The sequence below is a fragment of the Thamnophis sirtalis genome, unplaced genomic scaffold (genome assembly GCF_051295495.1).
Source record: "Thamnophis sirtalis isolate CommonGarterSnake01/CBP01778 unplaced genomic scaffold, rThaSir2_p1.2 scaffold_1, whole genome shotgun sequence".
Lineage (NCBI taxonomy): Eukaryota > Metazoa > Chordata > Lepidosauria > Squamata > Natricidae > Thamnophis > Thamnophis sirtalis.
In genome coordinates this window covers 10,004,202-10,025,683 of record NW_028261381.1, presented here as the reverse complement: position 1 = coordinate 10,025,683, position 21,482 = coordinate 10,004,202, and the positions used below count along the sequence as shown (strand labels likewise).

Genomic DNA, 21,482 nt, shown 5'->3' with positions numbered 1-21,482 from the left:
TTTCCTTAAAATGCTCCACTCCTTTCATATACACATGTGACATCATGATGCCATACAAAAAGGGCCAGAGCTTGTAACAGGATGCCCAGGTGATCATACCATAATTTATCCCCTTGATCCTTAATTAATTAATCAGGCTTAGCTATTTAAAGGATCCTAATTGAGAAAGTTCTTGGATTTCAGAACATATCAGCAAAAAAAAATGGCTCTTATTATTGTATTTTTCTTCCTATGTCAGTAATGAGTCCAAATAGAAAAGCTGAGTGCAGAAGTTACCTCCTAATAGGATTCACAGAGAATCCCTTACCTGCCAATAGTATCTCAGCTGACTTAGCCATTCAAAGTCGCTGTCATCGCTGACACGCTTGTCTACAAGAGATACAAGCACATCCCTAGCGTGAACATCCAGGACCACAAGTGCTCCAAGGGTGACTCGATTCTGTTTTGACAACTTCCCTCGCACCAAGGACACAATGCCATCGATTTGCCCATTGCACTGGGTCAGGTAATCCTCAAGGGCCTGAGTGAAAAAGAAAAAAAAAATGGAGAGAAGTAAATTAGCTCCAAACATCAACATCTGTGTCTACAGCTCTGCTAACTGCTGCTTTTTAGAAGTGATTTCGCATTTCTGCAGCCATCATCTTGACAAGCAACTGTTCACTGGCACATTTCGAATTTTTTTCTTTTAAATACATGCATACATGCACGCATACATCAGTTCAAGGAGTTCTTCCTACAATAGAAAAGCTTTTGTGGTGGTGTCTGCCATCAGAAGGGAGAAAAGGGATGGTAGATGGTTTTCATCCATCTTCAGCTGTTTCCCAGTCCATCACTTGAATTATTTCATAGGGTTCCTTACATTTACGAGAGTAGATTTTTTTGTGTGTGCCAAAGGAGAACAAAATAATTTCATTTCATTTCATTTATTTCATTTGTATGCCGCCCTTTTCCCCGAAGGGGACTCAGGGCAGCTCACAAGTTGAGCAAGGGAAGGGGGATACAAACAGTTTGACACCAACACAAAACAATACATAATTTAAAAGCACAACAATCATACCATTCGAGATAGGGGCAACGGCTTGTTTAGCCCCAGGCCTGTCGGAACAGCCAGGTTTTAAGGGCTTTGCGGAAGGCCTGGAGGGTGGTGAGGGTCCAAATCTCCACGGGGAGTTCGTTCCAGAGGGTTGGAGCAGCCACAGAGAAGGCCCTCCTCCAGGTAGTCGCCAGTCGACACTGGCCGGCGGATGGAATTCGGAGGAGGCCTACTCTGTGGGATCTAATCGGTCTGGTTGGCAGCAGGCGGTCTCTCAAGTACCCAGGTCCAATACCATGAAGGGCTTTATAAGTGACGACTAGCACCTTGAAGCGTATCCAGAGACCAATAGGCAGCCAGTGCAGCTCGCGGAGGATAGGTGTTACGTGGGTGAACCGAGGTGCACCCACGATCGCTCGCACAGCTGCATTCTGGACAAGCTGAAGTCGCCGAATGCTCTTCAAGGGCTGCCCCATGTAGAGCACGTTGCAGTAGTCCAGTCTAGCGGTCACAAGGGCGCGAGTGACTGTTGTGAGGGCCTCCCGGTTCAGGTAGGGACGCAACTGGTGCACCAGGCGAACCTGGGCAAATGCCCCCCTGGTCACAGCTGACAAGTGGTGTTCAAAAGTCAGCTGTGGGTCCAGGAGGACTCCCAAATTGCGGACCCTGTCTGAGGGGCGTACTCAGTCAGGTGCAGGATTTTTCTTTCTATATCAGAGCCTACAGCCCAAGCTTCATCCCACTGAAATCGAGGGGGATAAATTAGGCATTTGTCACAGGAAGGACAATCATACTTCCTTTCTCAGAGAAATCTGTATTGGAAGCTCCAAGATTCACGTGCCCTACAGGATTTCTTCCAGGAGGGAAGGAAATTTTATATGTAGCAGTTCCCTCTCTTTGGTTGTTTTCGCCTATCCAATTTTCCCAATTTCTCTTCCATTGAGGCTAATGAAATAATTTTATGCTACTCAAGATTTACATCTCTCTGTAAGTGAAAAGAAGCAGTAAGCCTTTCCATCAACGTCAAGGATTGCGTCTTCTGAAGCTAGGCAGCCCTGTGCAGAGCATCCAAATGACATTCTTTAGAAGCAGTGGGATTTTCCGCTCTTCAAACATCTGCTCTTAAGGCATTATTAGACACAGCTTCAACTCCACATGGGAAGTAAATTGAGGCCTCTGCTGATTAGTTGATGGCTTCGCTAGAAGTATTCCTTTATACTGCATCCTGATTTCCCCTCGCTACAGATAAACAGTTTTTAAATTTCACTTCTGTAGTAAGAGGAAGCCAGGTCCTGGCAATAAAAACATACCAGTGAAATTATCCACTGAGGAAAATGAAGGAGTGGTGAAAGGGTGTGTGTGTGTTACAATAAACACCTGCCAGCTCAGTTGGCAATTTTTTATTAAAGATAGAGTGGTTAAATTTACCACATAATAAGCGGGATCTGATTCTCACTGAAACAAATGGGACTTAAGCCATAACTGACTTGTTACAGTAATTTTAACTAAATACAATTAACTTATTCTGGGCGCAATCCTTTTTATCTTAGATAAAAGATGCAATCCAATACTTCTCTTTTACTAAAGAAAAACAGGGTTCAAAAACAGGGGCAAAGTTATCCATACAGATAGGATACTGTGTGTTTTTCAAAGACTAGACCCATTGAACCACATTGTATCATTTTATATAGCATTATACAACAACAAACTCAATACATTTCTCATGCCACAAGATGTTTTGCTTCTACTGAAGACAACTAACATAAGGACGTTTTAGAAAATACCACACATGCCATTTGCAAAATAGCAGCCTTTGTTCATGCTGGAGGATGAAGAGGAGGGGGAAGAAGGAGAAGGAGGAGGAGAAGGAGGAGAAGGAGAAGGAGAAGGAGAAGGAGTTCACCGATACATAGGGAAGCATCACCAATAAAGAACATTTTATGTCCTACTGACTACAGTAGTTGTATTGGTAACTTGGAGTATTTTTACCTTTCAACTTTTCTATTGCATTTATGAAGGTACAAATTTGGGGGGAAAAAACTCTGCAAATTTTCTCAGACATTTTCTGCTGGTTCAAACACCATCATATTGCCAAGTATACAGATTGTAGAAACTGCTTATTCATAACTTCTAAAGAAGATTGAATTACTAACATTTCACATGCTATTAAAACATTCCTACCTGCTGGCCATTTTTAATAGCTGCTTGCACTTCGAGAGTCCAAAAAGCCTGGGATACACAAAGAACCGTCTGTCCTGGCCATTCTCTTACCCAGTTTATACGGAGAGATTTTGGATAAGCATCTATGGCAGAACCAATCACCTGGAAATACAAAACGTGAAACTCTTGCTAAGTGAACTAGGAAGCAGACTCCAAATATCTTCTGTCATGACCTTTCGGTTCTGCCTATATGACCTTACTCCATCAGTTCCAATGAGTATGAAACACCACTTTAGTTCTAGCTCAACATACTGTATATAGAGAAATCCAAGTTGCATGACTCTCAATGAACACTGAACGGAAGAGAAATATATGACTTGTGACTCAGACTTGTGACATAAATTAGAACACTTACAGTAGGGTATCTGGTGCCCTCCGGGTATGCTGAATCAAATCCACGAATGATTTTTTAACCACTATGATAGCAATAGCAATAGCAATAGCAATAGCAGTTAGACTTATATACCGCTTCATAGGGCTTTCAGCCCTCTCTAAGCGGTTTACAGAGTCAGCATATCGCCCCCACAATCTGGGTCCTCATTTTACCCACCTCAGAAGGATGGAAGGCTGAGTCAACCCTGAGCCGGTGAGATTTGAACCGCTGAACTGCTGAACTAGCAGTCAGCTGAAGTGGCCTGCAGTACTGCACTCTACCCACTGTGCCACCTCGGCTCTACTGATCATACTGAAGGGGCTTCCTCTGCTAGAATACCAACTATTCATTCAACTAAAAATCAGAATGTTTTGCCATTCCACCTATCACAGCCACGAACCAATTCTAAGTAACTGAATTCTGGAAAATTTAACTCTCTTGGCTTTGAAAGGAATAAAGCAATTCCCACATAGACATTGCTGAAAGAATTGTTGGTAGATTTGGTCTAGCCTCAACTGGCACAAAAAGCATAAAAATGTGTATGTTTAAAATTAATGCTGTGTGTAATTACAATAGGAAAGAAGAAGAAAAGAAAAGAATGTGATTAGCCAGCATAGTAAATGAATTAAACTTAAATTGAAAAAAAAAACAGATTCAAAGAGAAAAAAGTCCATCTACCACTCTTATCAGATTTGTACTCATGATGTGAAAAGCTATCACAGAATCTACAAAAATCTGTTGTTCTTTCAATGACTACAATATAATTCTTTTATACTAAGATTCCGTTTAACCAGTTCATGCAAAATCTAATACATTCTATGAGTTTTAATTGCTTTCACATACAGATTGTAAATGTTAAGTATACTAAGCATACTATGCAGCTTGTGCCACACTCTTCCTAGAGAATAAGCAGCTTTTGGAGAGAATGAGAGAAGAACAGTTTCTTGTTTCCTGTAAAATCATAAGTTTGCTTTGGGAATTAAAAATCGAGCTAATCGTAAGACCAGTGTTTCCCTATTGAGTGCACACAGGGAACCTCTGACTGACAAAATTAAATTGTGAGCTTCCCAGAGTTGTTCGTTGAGATGGAGCTACAGAAATCAAGTCAAACAAACAAACAAACAACAAAGATCTCGGGCAACACCTGAAGGAGAAGTAAGTCACTAAAAATAATCATTTTAAATGACATATAATCTACTGGGAAAGAAGGGAACGAACGGCAGCTCAGGGTGGCTTTGGGAACAGCCTACGGGTGCTAACACAGGAAGTGGTGTACGAGACGGTAATGGTATCCTATTTTCTTCACTCCCGGTTCGGTAGTGGGAGCACGCGCACATGTGCAGAAGGTCCGTGATGATGTCTGGGTGGGCGGAGCCTCGCACCGCCGCCACTACCGGTTCACCCGAACCAGTGCAAACCAGCAGAATACCACCTCTGGTACGGGAGGAAGATTTGACAGAGATGCCTCTCAGAAGAATATACAATTCTAGCCAGAACTGAAGGACAATGCAATTGCTTGCCGGTGTAGCTTTATAGCTGTATAGGCAAACGCTATACTAGGGCTATCAAACTCCCGGCCTGCAGGCCAGATGCATCACACACTGGCCACGCCCACACCATTTAACAAAGGGGGGGAAAGCCGCGATACATCACATGATGCCACCGTGACAACATGAGTTTGACACCCCTGCTCTATACTATTCAATTGTTTCGTACATCTGATTTGTGGATTGCCTCCTAGAAGAAAAGGTTTGTGGATATGACAGAATTATGACAAGCCGTGTAATCTATACATCTCCAGATTCAAGGCAGTCAAGTAATTCCAAATTGGATCTGGAGAGAAGACTGGACTCTCTGAGACCACATCTGCAATGACAGCAAGGAAGATTGGATTGCTTGTGAATGTCTCAAAACCATGAAAAAGAGTGAGGGTCAGAACTCAAACTACTTTTAAGGACAGATAGTTTGAAACTCCATTTTTTCTGGGATTTGGGAAGAGAAGGAAATCCTGCATCTGATCTTTTGAAAAATTGCCTGCTGATATAAAGCAGGGAGTCACTGCAAAGCCAAGAGGGTAATCTGGTCCAAGACAGGACGCTTACATATTTTTAAAAAGTCATAAGGCCTAAATTCTGTCCTCAGTTCATGAAGCATTCCCTTTTCTCATCTTTCCAATCAAACTAGAGGCTGGATCTTTGGAATTATCTCTGACAATAAAAGTATGAAGTCTTGTTTTGCATCTATCTATGCACCCAAAAGCTTCAATGACTGAAATCAACTTTTTTTTTTTTGCAATTCATTAGGAATTCATGTGTCTAATGACAAGTCAATATCTGGTTTTGCCTTGGGAAAAGGGTGTGTGTGTGTGTGTGTGCAAATATGGGTATACACAGATGCCTTATAATGTCAGATGCTCTAATACTATCATCACTACCGTGAAAAAAAATGCAGAGAGCTGAGACCAGCACAAAGAATAATTATCACAACTGAAAATGTTGAAGCATGAAAACCACCAATGTATTACAGCAGCTGGTACACGCAAATAGATTTCTAGCAGATCTGATGAGTGTCTACTCTTCTTGATGGACTGTAATGTTTCCATCATCATCCTTGGTATATCACAAACTCTTGAAGTATTTCAATCTAAATAAACATGCTATTACTGTAATTTTATTTTATTTTTAAACCCACAAAGAATATTGATCTAGAGCCTTGAAAATGAATCTGGGAATTATTCTATTGCTTAAATATGAATTAAAGGATTTATAGCTTCTTTGATAAATTCCTGACTTACAACTAACGAGAATAGAGAAGGGAAATATCACTATTGAGACAGGCTGGTAAATACTGTGTTTTAGTAGAGTTTCCTGTACTAATTATACCTATTATCGATTGATCTCATTTTGAGGGTAAACTAGATTGGAAGGAAAGAAAGAAGTCTTCTTCTTCCCACTGAAGAGCCTACAATGATCCAGTTGCTGGAAAATGGCTCTGGTACATTGATCAAAATAGATTTAAAAGATACCAAAGTGATCTTATGACTTAGAATTTGTCTTTTTTTTCCTTAAACCATGAAACCTTGGAAAGTCTACAGGCTCTTTGTGGTAGAAGGTCGATCCTTGTTGGGAAGATTTTTTTTTCTTTGTTTGAACACTGTTAACGTATTTAAAAGTGGGACTACAGTGGTTAAATGCAGCACTGCAGGCTACTGCTAGATCAGCAGTTCAGCGGTTCAGCGGTTCAAATCTCACCGGCTCAGGGTTGACTCAGCCTTCCATCCTTCCGAGGTGGGTAAAATGAGGACCCAGATTGTTGGGGGCAATATGCTGACTCTCTGTAAACCGCTTGGAGAGGGCTGAAAGCCCTATGAAGCAGTATATAAGTCTACTGCTATTGCTATATCTCTGAACCTTAAGAGGACATACCATGAGCCAGAACACTGAAGACAATTGAGTTGCTTGAAAAACATAGGTTTTTTTTTACCTCGACATTTTTTTTTTAAGTTGGGAAGAAGAGAATTAGAAGTGTCAAAGAGGGGATCCATTTTTTTCTTGCTCTAAAGGGAACAGGGAATTAAACCTGCTTTGAATTTAAAACAAACAAAAAAGAATTTCTTTAATTTGAGTGTTGGATTAAAGAGGTCCGTTAATTATTTCTGCGGTAGGGGAGGGGGGGGGTAACCGAAAAAGAAATAGATTTTTGGAAACCATCCAAAATCATGAACACATGCTCCCTGAGAAGCAACAGAAGAGTAGTAGCAATTATTATCATTAGCAGTATCAATAAACCCTGCATTTGCCCTCTGGTTGTCAAAAGACAAACAGCAGCCATTATCGTATTCAATTCTATTGGGGCATTAAAATAGCGGCAGATGGGAAATCGGCGGTGGCTGCATTTATGGGAGTGTGGATTTTATTCTCTTTATTATTCTGGTGCTCCTCTTCAGGCCCTCTCACTTTAGACACTGATGAACTGGTCTGTCTGAATCTTCTATTCCTATTGAGGCATGATCTCTGCAGGTACTAACAATGCCCTCAGGGATAATTGTATTTTCTTTAAAGGAGCCGTCCCAGCAGCTTTCCTCAGCTTCCTGGGTATGATCCACAGGAGTTGCTGAGACATTGCTTTGATTTTTGCCCCCAAAGAACAGTTTTTCAGTGGAGGCAGAGAGAGAGAGAGAGAGCCTTGAGCCATAATGAATCACATCACAGTGATAGGAACTGTTTTCTAGTTGCTTTTCTCAGAATTCCTGCAAGGAGGGGGGAAAAAATACAGAGACAGGAAATGATTAAATGCTGAAAGGGAGTGAAGAAGGAAGAGAGAAACAGAGGCAGCTGCAGAAAGAATAAAACAAAAAGGTCAAAAATTATAAGAATCACTGTTGAAGGCCTTGAGGAATCTGGTGAGGAAACATCTCTGAACTGATGAGCCAACAGGGCACGAGTTGTCTACTTTGTCTTAAAAAGACAAGTGTGACATTAGATTACTTTTGTTACTAAACCATTTTTATTCTGGGTTCCTTGGTTAAGCATGGATTAAAATGTACATGAACGAAAGTAACTCAAAACAAGGATGCATTAAACTGACCAAATCATTCAATCCCATCCCATACATTCTATTCCGTGCAGCTTCAAGTTAATCTTATTTATTCCATTAACAAGTGGACAAATGTCTAGCAATTAACGTGCCCAACAATTTATATTTATTGGTTACAAAAAGTGCCTGTAATTTTGAAAACTAAAAAAAAAAATGCTTCCAAAGAAAACATTTTTAACGTCTCAAGAAGAATAAGAGAAACCATAAATATATGTGTGAGACAGACAATTAAGAGTCACCTTAACTTAGTGTTTCTCAACCTTGGCAACTTGAAGATGTCCGGACTTCAACTCCCAGAATTCCCCAGCCAGCATTCGCTGGCTGGGGAATTCTGGGAGTTGAAGTCCGGACATCTTCAAGTTGCCAAGGTTGAGAAACACTGCCTTAACTGAAAGGAAAGTTTTAGTTTGAGCTAAAGTATCCAAATTTTGAGCGAAAGTATCCATCATTTATTTATTCTAAGACTGCAGATAGTCCTTGACTTACAACAGTTCATTTAGCGACCGTTCAAAATTACAACGGCACTGAAGAAAGATATTTATGATCGTTTTTTCACACTTATTACCATTGCAGCATCCCCATGGTCACGTGATCAAAATTCGGACATTGGGCAACTGACTCATATTTATGACAGTTGCAATGTCCTGGGGTCATATGAACAGCTTTTGTGGCCTTCTGACAAACAAAGTCCATGGGGAAGCAGGTTCACTTAACAACCATGTTACTAACTTAACCGCAATGATTCACTTAACAACTGTAGCAAAGAGATCACAAAATGGGGCAAAATTCAGTTAACAAGTGTCTCACTTAGAAACAGAAATTTTGGGCTCAACTGTGGTCATAAGTCAAGGACTGTTGTAGTTGAGGACTGACTACTTGTGCCGCTATTGATCTGTTGCACATGCCTACAACATTGATAGAATGCAATATTTTGTACTGTGGCTTTTCCAATGGGTTGAAATGGCCAACTATTGTTAAATTTCTACACCTATTATATGTAACAGGAACATTTACACATTTACAAGAAATCTTACAACTAGAATGCAAAATATTTGGCAGAATAGAAACTTGACCGGTAGTCGAGCTTACAATTAGCATGAAAACTATGTGACCCGTCAAAACTGCGTTCCACAAAAGCGCGGTCGACGAAATCGCGTATGTGACGTCATCACAACGCGACGAAAAAGATCAAAAAATTGCAATAAAAATTAAATTACAGCAAGCCGATTCACATAAAGGTAAGGGTTAGGTTAAGGGTTAGGGTTAGAGCGTTAGCGTTACGTTTAGCGTTAGGTTAAGGGTTAGCGTTAGGTTTTTCGTTACGTTAAGGGTTAGGTTTAGGGTTAGGTTTAGGGTTAGGTTAAGGGTTAGGTTTAGGGTTAGGTTTAGGGTTAGGTTTGGGGGGTTAGGGTAAGGTTTTTGCTTTATTTTTACATTTTTCTATCTTTTCCGTCGCGCTGTGATGATGTCACAGACGCGCTTTCGTCGACCGCGATTTTGTCGTCCGCGATTTTGTGGTACAACCGAAAACTATTGCAGCTCATTTTACCTGACCCACAATTTTAATACTTAGTCAAAATTAGGTGCGATGCAAGACCAAACGAGGCCAAATATTCCACGTAAGTGATTACGGTAGAGTTTTAGGGATCTAAACAGATACTGCAGTGGAAGAATGGCAGGACAGCAGCAGATGGAGAAAGAGCTCCCAACTCTTTCTCCTCTGCTGTGATTCTGACTCAATTTCACCTCCACTGAAGCTCTTTCAGCCCTAGGAGGGGAATTTCCATTATTTGCCCATGAAACGCTAATCATGGGAAAGAGCTCTTCATCACAGCAACAGCAAGAAGGAAAGATTTCAGGTGCACCAGATTCCTGATCCTTGCAGCCGGTCATAGTGGAATAGCAATTTAGCAATAGCAATAGCAGTTAGACTTATATACCGCTTCATAGGGCTTTCAGCCCTCTCTAAGCGGTTTACAGAGTCAGCATATTGCCCCCAACAACAATCTGGGTCCTCATTTCACCCACCTCGGAAGGATGGAAGGCTGAGTTAACTTTGAGCCAGTGAGATTTGAACAGCCGAACTGCAGACAGCTGAAGTAGCCTGCAGTGCTGCATTTAACCACTGCGCCACCTCGGCTCCTTTAGAAAGGGAGATGATTTTTAAAATCTTTGTGTTCATTGTTTTATAAGCAGACTATCATGAGAGATAGTCTGCTTATTTTCCTATAATAGTTTAGAGCAGGGGTGTCAAACTGGCAGCCCGCAAGCCAGATGCATCATGCGCAGGCCACGTCCACCCTAGCTCCGTGAATGGGGAATAAGTCACGAAACATCATGTGACAGGCAATGCGACATGGCGAGTTTGAGAGCCCTGGTCTAGAGAATGACCTCAAACAAACTGTAATTTATTACCTTGTGGATGGAATTTATCATAGCTGTTTCCAATTCAACTAACCACTTTTCCACTTGGCCTCGCGCTTTAGCTGTTGATATTGTGTTGATAAGTTCCACAACTTCCCCTTCACTGCTTTTCATGTGGGTAATATCCAGGACTTCGGTAAACTCAACGCTAGCAATTCCTTCAAAACACTTTTTCAAGTGAGGCTTTACTCTGAAGAAATCAAAGAGAGGATTAAGAAATAAACTTGGAGCCATGCAAGTTCAAACTTCTTTCAGCGAAACACATTTTATGCCCAGAATGTTGAGATTAATAACGCTATCTGTGTGAGTCAGAGAGTAAATTCTAACCACAGACAGGATGTTTTTTTTATTTAGATATTTCATTCTCAAACAAAACTGACAAAAAACACCCACAGTGTATTAAAAACTACATTTATGTTTAAAATCCTCTCCAAAGCACATTAAGAGGGCAAAATGATCTGCTAAGAAATCATCTTACTAGATTTCAGACAAGGATGTTTAATGCACCAGGTATGGCAAACCACTTCAAACAAACTGCAGCAATGTATCTTGATGACTAAGTCATAAAAGAAGAGTAGACAAACCTTTTGCTGACCGTGAGCATTCTTTTACTTTAACAAATATTTTAGAGCGCATGGCCAGAAAACAATGGAATACTTAAGGCTGAAAATATTGGTCTCCTTGCATTTTAGAGAACTTTAAGGCCGAACCAAATGTATTATTGTGGGGTCCTTGGCGCTTTCTGAGAACAGTTGTTTCCTTGTAGACGTTTTACCAGTGCTAGTAAGGAATGGGGCTTATACTTAATTTATGTAGTAATGGCTTGTCCTGTCCATGCTGGTGGAATTGGAATTGGAATTGGAATTGGAATTGATTTTATTTGTAGGCCGCCCTTTTCCCTGAGGGGACTCAGGGCGGCTCACAGAAACCAGGGAGAGGGGAATACAATACAATACAGTACTAAGACGACAACACATAATAAAATAATACGCAACATGCATACAACATTCGGGCGGGGTAATGGTCCTTATCCCCAGGCCTGACGGGCGAGCCAGTTCTTCAAGGCTGTGCGGAAGGCCTGGACGGTGGGAGTGATCTTGGTGGTCCTGCTCTCACCCAAATGAGCAAAAACACTAATACTAGACTATTAATCAAGATGTAAACAGTACTCCATCAAGAAACCACCAACTTAGCCAAACAAGCTTACATTAAACAACAGCCTAATCAAGGAACCATCAAGACCTCTCCCACCAACATTGACAGGACAAGCCATTAGTACATAAAATGAGAACAAACTGCCTTTTAGCATTGATGATGTTACCTAGTTTGGTGATGAATTATCTGCAAGAAAACAACCAACCTCAGAGAACATCAAGGCACTCATAGTTCAACCCTAGGTTATAAATATTAGAGCCAAGGTGGCGCAGTGGTTAAATGCAGCACTGCAGGCTACTGCTAGATCAGCAGGTCAGCGGTTCAAATCTCACCGGCTCAGGGTTGACTCAGCCTTCCATCCTTCCGAGGTGGGTAAAATGAGGACCCAGATTGTTGGGGGCAATATTCTGACTCTCTGTAAACCGCTTAGAGAGGCCTGAAAGGCCTATGAAGCGGTATATAAGTCTACTGCTATTGCTATATTCTTTTCGAATGTATTATACCTAACAGAGAAGGACAATGAATTGTCAAACCTAGAAATGGGTTTAAATGGCCAAAACTAAAGTAAAATATTGTAATAGAAGACCCCAAAGAAGATTGAAATACTCAAGATGGGAGATGATTCAAGCTTGGACCAGAATTGTTGAGAATGAGATTAAGTTCACATGTTTGCAGAATTACACACACAGACAAAAAGCAACATGACCTCTTGCCTACAAATTCATTATGAGGAGTATGTTGATGGAAGCAAAGTTTTTGTATCTGAATGATAATCACATACGTATGTAAACATCAGTTTGGGCGAAGGATATCTGATAAAGCCGAATGTCCATTATATCTGAATTTACCTAACGCACATATACTTTATTTATATAATTTATGTCTAATTTGCATAGACTGCACCAAATAAATTAATGTATTTCTATACCTACTGGATATTAGCTTTTAATCATTATGTAAACTATGTATAAGAGGAATTACAACTATTCGGAATATGCATCAAATAGTACAATACCTTGTAGGATCTTTAGTCTCTGAGAGAATCTCAAGGAGTTCATCATTGGATAAGAAGAAGAATCTAGGGAAGAACAGACGTTTCTTTTCTAGATACTCATTTAGTCCCTTCAGAATTAATTCTAATAGCTCATTGCATTTCTTCAGTCGTTCCAGCATCTTTTCTATCATCACTACTGTAAGAACATGTTTGTCCTGAGAAAGACACATATCATATAATATACCATTCATATCATACCATGTATCTTATCGTCATTATCTCAATTTAAAAACCGAGCAATGCTTTAAGTATTTTCTCTAAAACATTAAAACTAAAATGAGTTGGCTCAATTTTCTCCCATTGCCCAGGATACTTACATAACTGTCTGGAAGTTTTCTAAGGTATTTTCTTGTGGTGTATTAAACCCCTTTGGGAAACAGCGAGGTAGACTCTGCGACTGATTTGGCCAATTCTATTTTTCAATTTCTATGCTTTTTCTAAATATATTACATTTCCTTCCTTCCTTCCTTCCTTCATTCATTCATTCCTTCCTTTTTTCCTTCCTCTTATTAAACCATGAGCAGATAAGATGGGATATAAAGATACTCAACAATGAAACTACCAGTGCTAGTAAGAATGGGGTTTATACTTAATTTATGTAGTAATGGCTTGTCCTGTCCATGCTGGTGGGAGTGATCTTGGTGGTCCTGCTCTTACCCAAATGAGCAGAAACACTAATACTAGACTATTAATCAAGGTGTAAACTGTACTCCATCAAGAAACCACCAACTTAGCCAAACAAGCTTATATTAAACAACAGCCTAATCAAGGAATCATCAAGACCAAAAGGTGAACATTCACTGAACAGTGTCTAGAAATTCTATATTCAACATCATTTGATAGCCACATATTGGTTGGAAACTTGCAGCCTAAGCACTTCCTCCACATTCCCAGCTTCTTTTTGGCTTCTCATTCCCTTAATTAAAACTGCTCAGTTGACATATATTCATCTATCTGCAGGTTGCTGCAAGGGAGTCCTTGTTCTACATCTACTCCCCTGTAATTCCCCCCCCCCCACCGTCTCTCATAGTCTCTTTGAGCAAATTACCCTATACTTTCCCAGAACTTCATTTTCTTTGCATCTTCAATTTTGTATGGTCAGGACTCTTCTTTACCAAATTGTTTTTCTTTCTTCTTCCAGTTACAGTATATAAAGGTTGGCCTTGTCAGGGGTGCAATTGAAAAATGTTAGCAACCGGTTCTCTGCCCAGTTGCTGGATGGGTGTGGCCCTGGTGGGTGTGGCCTACTTGTACTCCGGCACCAGGGGGGGGCATTTTCACCCTCCCTAGGCTCCAGAGGCTTTCCTCGATCCTCCAGGAGGGTGAAAACAGGCTCCGCAGGGCTCTGGAAGCCCTCCAGAGGTCAGAAACAGGTGCGTTTTCAGACTTCTGGAACTTCCAGGAGGCTTGTTTTTTGCTCTCGCAGAGCCCCCATGTGGGCCCTGCACTTACCTGGCATCCAAACCGGGCCACGTAGAGACTCCTGGGAGGGGAGGGGGCGTGGCCAGCCAGTCCTTGTAACCAACAGTTTGGCAAACCAGATGTAAAATTAACATCCGGTTCACCCGAACCAGTCTGAACCAGCTGAATCCCACCCCTGGGCCTTGTTCTATCATTCAGTTGGGGTTTGTTTTGAGTTTCTTTCCAGGCAAGATCATTTTTAAAAATGTTTATTTCCACTTAAAACATCCTTTTAAACGTCTATATAAAAATGCCTTCACATCTTGATATACTTTTTTTTCCCCACTATGGATTTTTTGCACACCTTGTCTAATGTATATCTCCTGTGCATTTTGCCTAAGGCACTGCACACGTTTTTGAAAGCAGTTCTTCCTTTTTGCACCTACAGATTTGCATTATAAAGTGGGAACGAGGAAAGGTTTGGCCTTTGTGAATGTTTGGGTTTACACTTGCATTTGGGAGACACAAATCAGTATATATGTCAAAATATGAACTGAGCAAATATCTCCGCCAGACTATGATCTCCAGTGAGGGGGAAAATGTTTTTCAAAGAAAGCCACGTTAGCACCCCCAGGTGGCAACTTCCTGCATCTAGGTTGGGTTTCGCTCAAATCACTGTTATACCCTGTCAAAATTTCATATGGAAACTTGGCATTTGGCTAAATCATTTCTTCCTATTTAGCCACTTGGACTATTCTACCAATGTTTATCATCTACAGCCTTGATGAAATTTGAAGATTAAATGAGACTGACGTGAATTATGGCTTTTTCCAAATAGTTAAACTGGGCCGAAGATAGAAAAATAATTGCTCTGGTATGCCATGATTAGCTGTTCCATAAAGAAGCTATAAATTGCCCTATGTTCTCATCCTCAGGGCTTTTTCTTAATACAATGTCTTCGATTTTTCTTCCCCATGCAGAAAAAGATCTCTCCTGTAAACCATTTGTTTATCAAAAATAGCAATGAAATCAAAGAACAATTTCACCCTCATTGATTTGAGCCACACGGGGGGAAAAAATTATTCAAATCTAAGGTAAAATGCAGGGCAATCCAAATATGTGTTTACAATTTCTACCTGTCACTGTAAACCACAACTGCAAGTCAAAAAAAAAATCAACACATGGCCCGATATTTAATTTATGCTGAGAAGGGATATACAGTACCTATAAAAATCAAATCATAATTTCTAAACTTATACTGCCATCTTCTGGGGAGAAATATGAAAGTGCTTTTTGTTCATCAGAAAATGTCAGAAGTAGTAACTGGTACAGACAACTACATGAATACTCAACAAAAACACTAGACTTCTATACTTCTCAGCCAACCATGTGCACCCATTTGAAAATAAGCCATTTGGGATTACTTCAAAGGAAGCAGCACAGTATGGTGACTAATAGTCTAATCCTTACATATCCATCCAATTCAATTCAGTGACTTAGTCTAAGACAGTCATATGTGCTATTTTAAAAAAGGACCAATTCTCTATTCGAAGATGTCAGGAGGACAATTCTTTGGTTATACTTCATTTGAAGATTTAAAACCATTTGTTATAGTATTTTTTTGTCTGTTTCTTATTCTCAGATTGCAGGAAATCATGCCACCATTTTCAGCAGTTGTGTTTGGAAGGAAAAGCAATGGCCACAAAACACGGATAGTCTTTCATCAGATAATGGTTAAGGTTTAAGGATAATGAAGCCTAATAAAGAAAAGCAGGGGTAACAGAATTGTGAGTGGAATGACAAATAGGTTTGGCTAACTAAACAAAGAAATATCTGGATACTACACTGCACAAAGCCTACTTATTTACTTCTTTATTTTATTTACTTCTTTCCCTTCAAAGCCTGTTACTCTTTGTTCAGTGTTCTACTGCGTTATCTCTAGGATAAAATATATTAAAATGTCCAAATGGATATATGCACCTTTTATGCAAAGCTATGCCCTCTTTGATTTCACCCTTCTCTTTGGGCGGGGGGGGGGGGAGAAGGGACATTCATCTCCCTTTTCATGTGTACTTCCCGAGTTTAATTTCATGATGAACAGAATGCATACAATAAAGATATGAACAAAGCCATATCAACCCCATGTTATAATTAGTTATTCCAAAGAGAATTGTTACTACCTGAATGGCATGTTTCATGATATCCTTCCATGTTTTGTCCACAGTGGTGAATCGCCTACCTTCTTCAGGCATCTGAGCCATAATGTCTGGAGAACTAAAAATTGGCTCCAAATATAGCCAGGTAGCCTGGACTTTCAGCCACTCATCCAAGATTTCCTGAACCAACAAAAGTTTTGACTCCCAGTCTCTGCAGAACAGAACAAAATGAACTGAACATTAGATTGTAGAACATTTCTGGAGGTTTGGACGGATAATAAGCCGAGGCAGTCCCAGGCAGATATATCTCCTATGGTTCCCAGAGAAGAAAAGCAATCCTATTCTCTCCTGATGTAAAGGGAATGGCCTTGAGGGAGTGGAGGAATATCTGAGGCCAAAGCAAGTCAGATAAAAGAAACCTGGGTCCAAGGCAGAGCTGTAGCCTGAGAAATCATCGATAAAGGGAGGGAGAAAGGAGGCACAGTCAGTCTTGCAAGATTCTGTTACTATAGCTTTACAATAAAAGTTGTACGGGCCTACATAATTTTGGTTTCCTAGTCTGATCTCCCTTGAAGAAGTTCCCTCTTTCCCAGAAAAGAACTTCCTTTTATACAGCCAATTCTATGCATATAAGTAGGAATTTATAATTTTTAACTCCCCAGTCTTTTACAGAGAACAGAGAATTTCAACCAGACAAATTGAATAACAACGTAATAAGATGCCTGCCCTCCTTCTTCACTAGGCACCAAGATTAGCAAAGGTCCATTTTAAAAGGAGAATTTTAGACTTTTAGAAAGTCATAAATAAGGAGATCCAGCGTATTTCCACACCAGCGTGTTTCATATATTTGCATTTCTACCAAAAAGCCTGGCCTTTTGGCCCATACCCTCATGTCAGAGCAGCACCCTAAGCAGACGTACTATCAATATGCTCCTGGAAGGGCAAAATCATTTTGCCAAACTGAGCAACTTGGTATATGCACTACAATCCAGCAAGCCATGTGTAGATTTGTACATTGGGGAAACAAAACAACCACTTCATAAATGCATGCCACAACATAGGAGAACAAACACATCAGGACTAGATTCAGCAGTCCATCTGCATTTAAAAAACAGAGACCACGCTTTTGAAGACAGCAAAATCCACATTTTGGACAGAGAGGACTGCTAGTTTGAAAAAAGAATCAAAGAGGCCATCTATGTCAAAATTGACCAACCCTCTCTCAACAGAGAGGGAGGGATATGACACACCCCAGCTCCGAAAAGGCAAAAAACGTCAAGATACATCACGTGGCATAATCACGTTTGATATCCATGAGCAAGTTGTCATGTCACTCACCTCATCTGATTCTAGCATTGATGTAGTTACCTAGTTGGCAATTAAACATCTTCAAAAAACAATCAAGCTCAGAGCGTACCAAGAACCCTCTCATTTCTATCTAAACTCCAATATTCTCCTGTACTGGCACCACTTATAGGCATTAAATCCTTCAGAAAGCACACAAATGGGGAAAAAATTGCCTGCAGGCACACCTCCTAGCACTGATGATGCTACCTACCTGTTTCTCTGAAAATAAGATCTCCCCGGATAATAAGCCCAATCGGGCTTTTTTGAGTGCATGCACTAAAATAAGCCCTCCCCAGAAAATAAGCCCTCCCCAAAAATATTGCAACGCAGCAGCAGCCATGAGGTAACCATGTTCACCACCTCCTGCACCTCAAAAATAATGAGACCTCTCTGAAAATAAGGCCAAGCGCTTGTTTTGGGGGTCAAAAGAAAATAAGACTCTGTCTCATTTTCGAGGAAACATGGAACGATCTCCCCGTGGAGATCCGGACCCTTACTACCCTTCCGGCCTTCCGCAAAGCAGTTAAGACCTGGCTGTTCCGGCAGGCCTGGGGCTGTTGAACTATCCAGCCCCATTCGAGGTTACGGCTGTTGCAGAATTTTAAATTGTTGTTTTTTATTTTATTTTTTTGCATCCCCTCCCTTTTTATTGTTAGCCGCCCTGAGTCTCTCGGGAATAGGGTGGCATACAAACTTAATAAAATCTAAAACTAAATCTAGTTTGGGTAGTGGCACATTTTTAAAGAAAACGACCAGCCAGAGAACACCAAGGACCCCTCATTTCAACACTGAGCTACAAATCTTTTCCTTTAGTGGTATCACCTAGTTCTGCTCAACTGTCAAATGTGAGCAACTTCTGCAAAAACATCTGCAGAAGCCTTAATGCAAGTGCCTTGTTGTTTCCATCCTTCCTTAAAAGAGTCTGACTCATAATCAAGAGGACCGCTTATTCAATAAGCTATGGACTCAATAAGAGTACATGCTTTCACTCATATTACTACTATGAAGACCCAAACTTGGGCATGTATCAGATTCACCTTCTGAACCAAGAAGCCCCAGGTTCTATTTTCAAAATACATGATAGATATAAATAAAAGATACAACCAATTAACACAAACCTCTATCACAATGCACCCTGAATACTAACAAAGGACAATTGAATTATTTAAAAGAAGCACTGTGTATGAGCTGGCCAATGTACATTCACATCCCTCAAAGAGTTCTAAGAGCTAGCAAAAGCTGTAATAATTGCATTTCTGGAGAGATAAATAGCACAGCAAAAAGAAGGAGGAGCACCATAGTCCCCCGCCTTAGGCCAAGTCAAGTCACAGGCAAAAAGTAGAACGTGACAAGAATATTTTTTTTAAAAAAAGACACAACCTCTCCCATCCTCTTGTTTATAACTTTTTGGAAGATCATATTTTGAATCTTGCCATGATTTTCACCCCTAGAGATAACCAAAGTCCTATGAAATCAAAATGTCTCTCCTGGCAAAGTAAAATATACTTGCAGAATGCATTATTTTTCCTACTCCATGTGTACAACCTACACTTTTCTTTTGCTCTTCAGAACCCCATGAAGAAACTGGAGTGAAATGAATTTTAGGGAGATTAGTCAGCCCTTCAAGATAGACTAGACCAGAGGTGGGTTCCTACCAGTTCGCACCTATTCGGAAGAACCGGTTCGTCAAATCTACCGAACCGGTTAGAAGAGGTTCCACCAGTGGACCCGGAAAGCAGGCCACACCTACAGAAGAGGTTCCAAAAGTTTTTGAAACCCACCACTGGTCCTTGGATATGATTATTCTGCACTCTCATGGTCATATTTAAAAAACTCAGTGCCTCTGTGAAAGGCAAGGATGACTACTGCGTTTGTGGTGCAATCAGAACATTGCGTGTGTTGAAGTTGTTTTAAAGCAAACCAAAGATGCCTTTTAAAAAAACAAGTTTACATCCTATTCTTATGCATGCCAGTGCTGTGTGTGAGGTAATTTAAGGTGGTTCTGACAAGTGTCGTCGGCATCTTCGTATCCGGTCACATGGGCGGCAAGCCACTCCCAACCGGTCACATGGGTGACAAGCCATTCCCACAAAGGAGGCCACACCCACAGAGTAGGTTCGAACAATTTTTGAAACCCACCACTGGACTAGACTAAAAAAATCAAAGTAGTGTAGACTAATGCTATTTTTATTATAAAGTTATAGTAACAGAATCTTGCAAGTTTGAATGAGCTTCTCCCTTCCCTCCTTTATGTTTATATAAAATAAGGAGGAGCTTGTATGAGACCTCTACAGTCCTGTCCCAGATTCAGTTTTCTTTTATTTGGCTGTTGCATTGACAGCAGTTCTTCCTCCTGTCCCTCAAGGCCATTCCCTTTACCCTCTACAGAAACAGGAGTGCCCAAGTATTTCTGCTCTTGCTTATGAGATTCCCACTCAACACATTAAATGACGCAACCTTTCTCCTTCCTCTGCTGAATGGTAGATCAATAACTGACATTTTCCAATACATCAGCCTCTGGTCGATAGCTTGATTCCCACAGCAAAGCAATTTCACAAATAAACCAGGTTCACCTGTGTATAATATGAAATCTCTTAGGAATCATTTTACAATACCTCATTTTTTTCTCATACGGTTTGATGAAAGGAGATCCTCTCATGGTCTGCGTTTTGACTATGTGGTCATCTAGCAACATTTGAATGTCATCTACAGCCGATAAAATGTAAGTCCCTGTTTCTCTGTAAGGAAGGAGAATAAATTCCATGCCGTCCCATTCTGAAATCATTTTCACCATGGCCTTCTCAAGGGAATGTTCTTTGCTGGCTGTTTCACTAATGGTTTCAAATTTTTCTAAATATTGCTCGAGATGCATATCGATGTAAGAAGAGACAGTTGAATCTTCAGAAGGTTTCAGAGGGTACCCGACTATATTTGACATGGCCTCCCAGTGCCGATCTTGCAAACCGGGATTGCAGATTACTTGAATCAATGGAATGTGTTCCTTAAATTCTTCCACCTTTGTCTTGATCCTTGTTGTTAGAAATAAAGCATTTGGAGAGTCATGGAAGGTTCTTTCTAACTTATACAGTGCACGCCAAGTGTTTCCCGTGTCTTGATCAACTTGGTCTGGATTCACTTTAGTGAATATTCCATCCATCCAGTTCCTATATTTGGTATTGAAGTCCACTGTCATTTCATAAAGCTGAAGGTACGGCTTCAAAGTATCTTGAATCTTTTTCCGCTGAGGGTACTGAGATGTCAGCCATCCGTAGGCCTCCTCTTCCGCATTAAACTGATCAATCTACAGAAATCACAAGGATTTTTATTAAGAAATAAACACATTATTGCTTTATTACAAATTTTAATCGGCCAAAAGACACCTTATGATTTTAGATCGGATTTTTCTGATTGACCTTGTAGTCCTTAAAGGCAGAAGTACTAGAGTGAGGTCAGTGTAACATGGAGCTATATCTAAAGACTTACCCTGTCAAACAAATTGACTGAAGAAGGTTACAGGAAGAAATAGAATCTGAGAATATATACCGAAGGCGTTACTAATAAGTGTATTTAACAGATTAACAGAGTTGGAAGGGACCTTGTAGGTCTTCTAGTCCAACCCCCTGTCCAAGCAGGAGACCCTACACCATTTCTGACAAATGGCAGTCCAATATCTTCTTGAAAACATCCAGTGATGAAGTTCCCACAACTTCTGAAGGCAAGTTG

General features: G+C 40.5%; 1 protein-coding gene across 1 annotated transcript in view; it reads right to left on the bottom strand.

Annotated features, from left to right (window-relative positions):
• Window positions 1-21,482, bottom strand: part of DNAH7 (dynein axonemal heavy chain 7) — a 188,318-nt gene that overhangs the window by 112,482 nt on the left and 54,354 nt on the right. The window contains exons 17-22 of the mRNA XM_087705071.1: window positions 20,375-21,060; window positions 16,437-16,623; window positions 12,817-13,010; window positions 10,638-10,836; window positions 3,215-3,355; window positions 308-520 (exon numbers count right to left, since the gene is read on the bottom strand). Of these exons, the coding sequence (XP_087561197.1) occupies window positions 308-520; window positions 3,215-3,355; window positions 10,638-10,836; window positions 12,817-13,010; window positions 16,437-16,623; window positions 20,375-21,060 (1,620 nt within the window). The remainder of the gene's footprint in view (window positions 1-307; window positions 521-3,214; window positions 3,356-10,637; window positions 10,837-12,816; window positions 13,011-16,436; window positions 16,624-20,374; window positions 21,061-21,482) is intronic.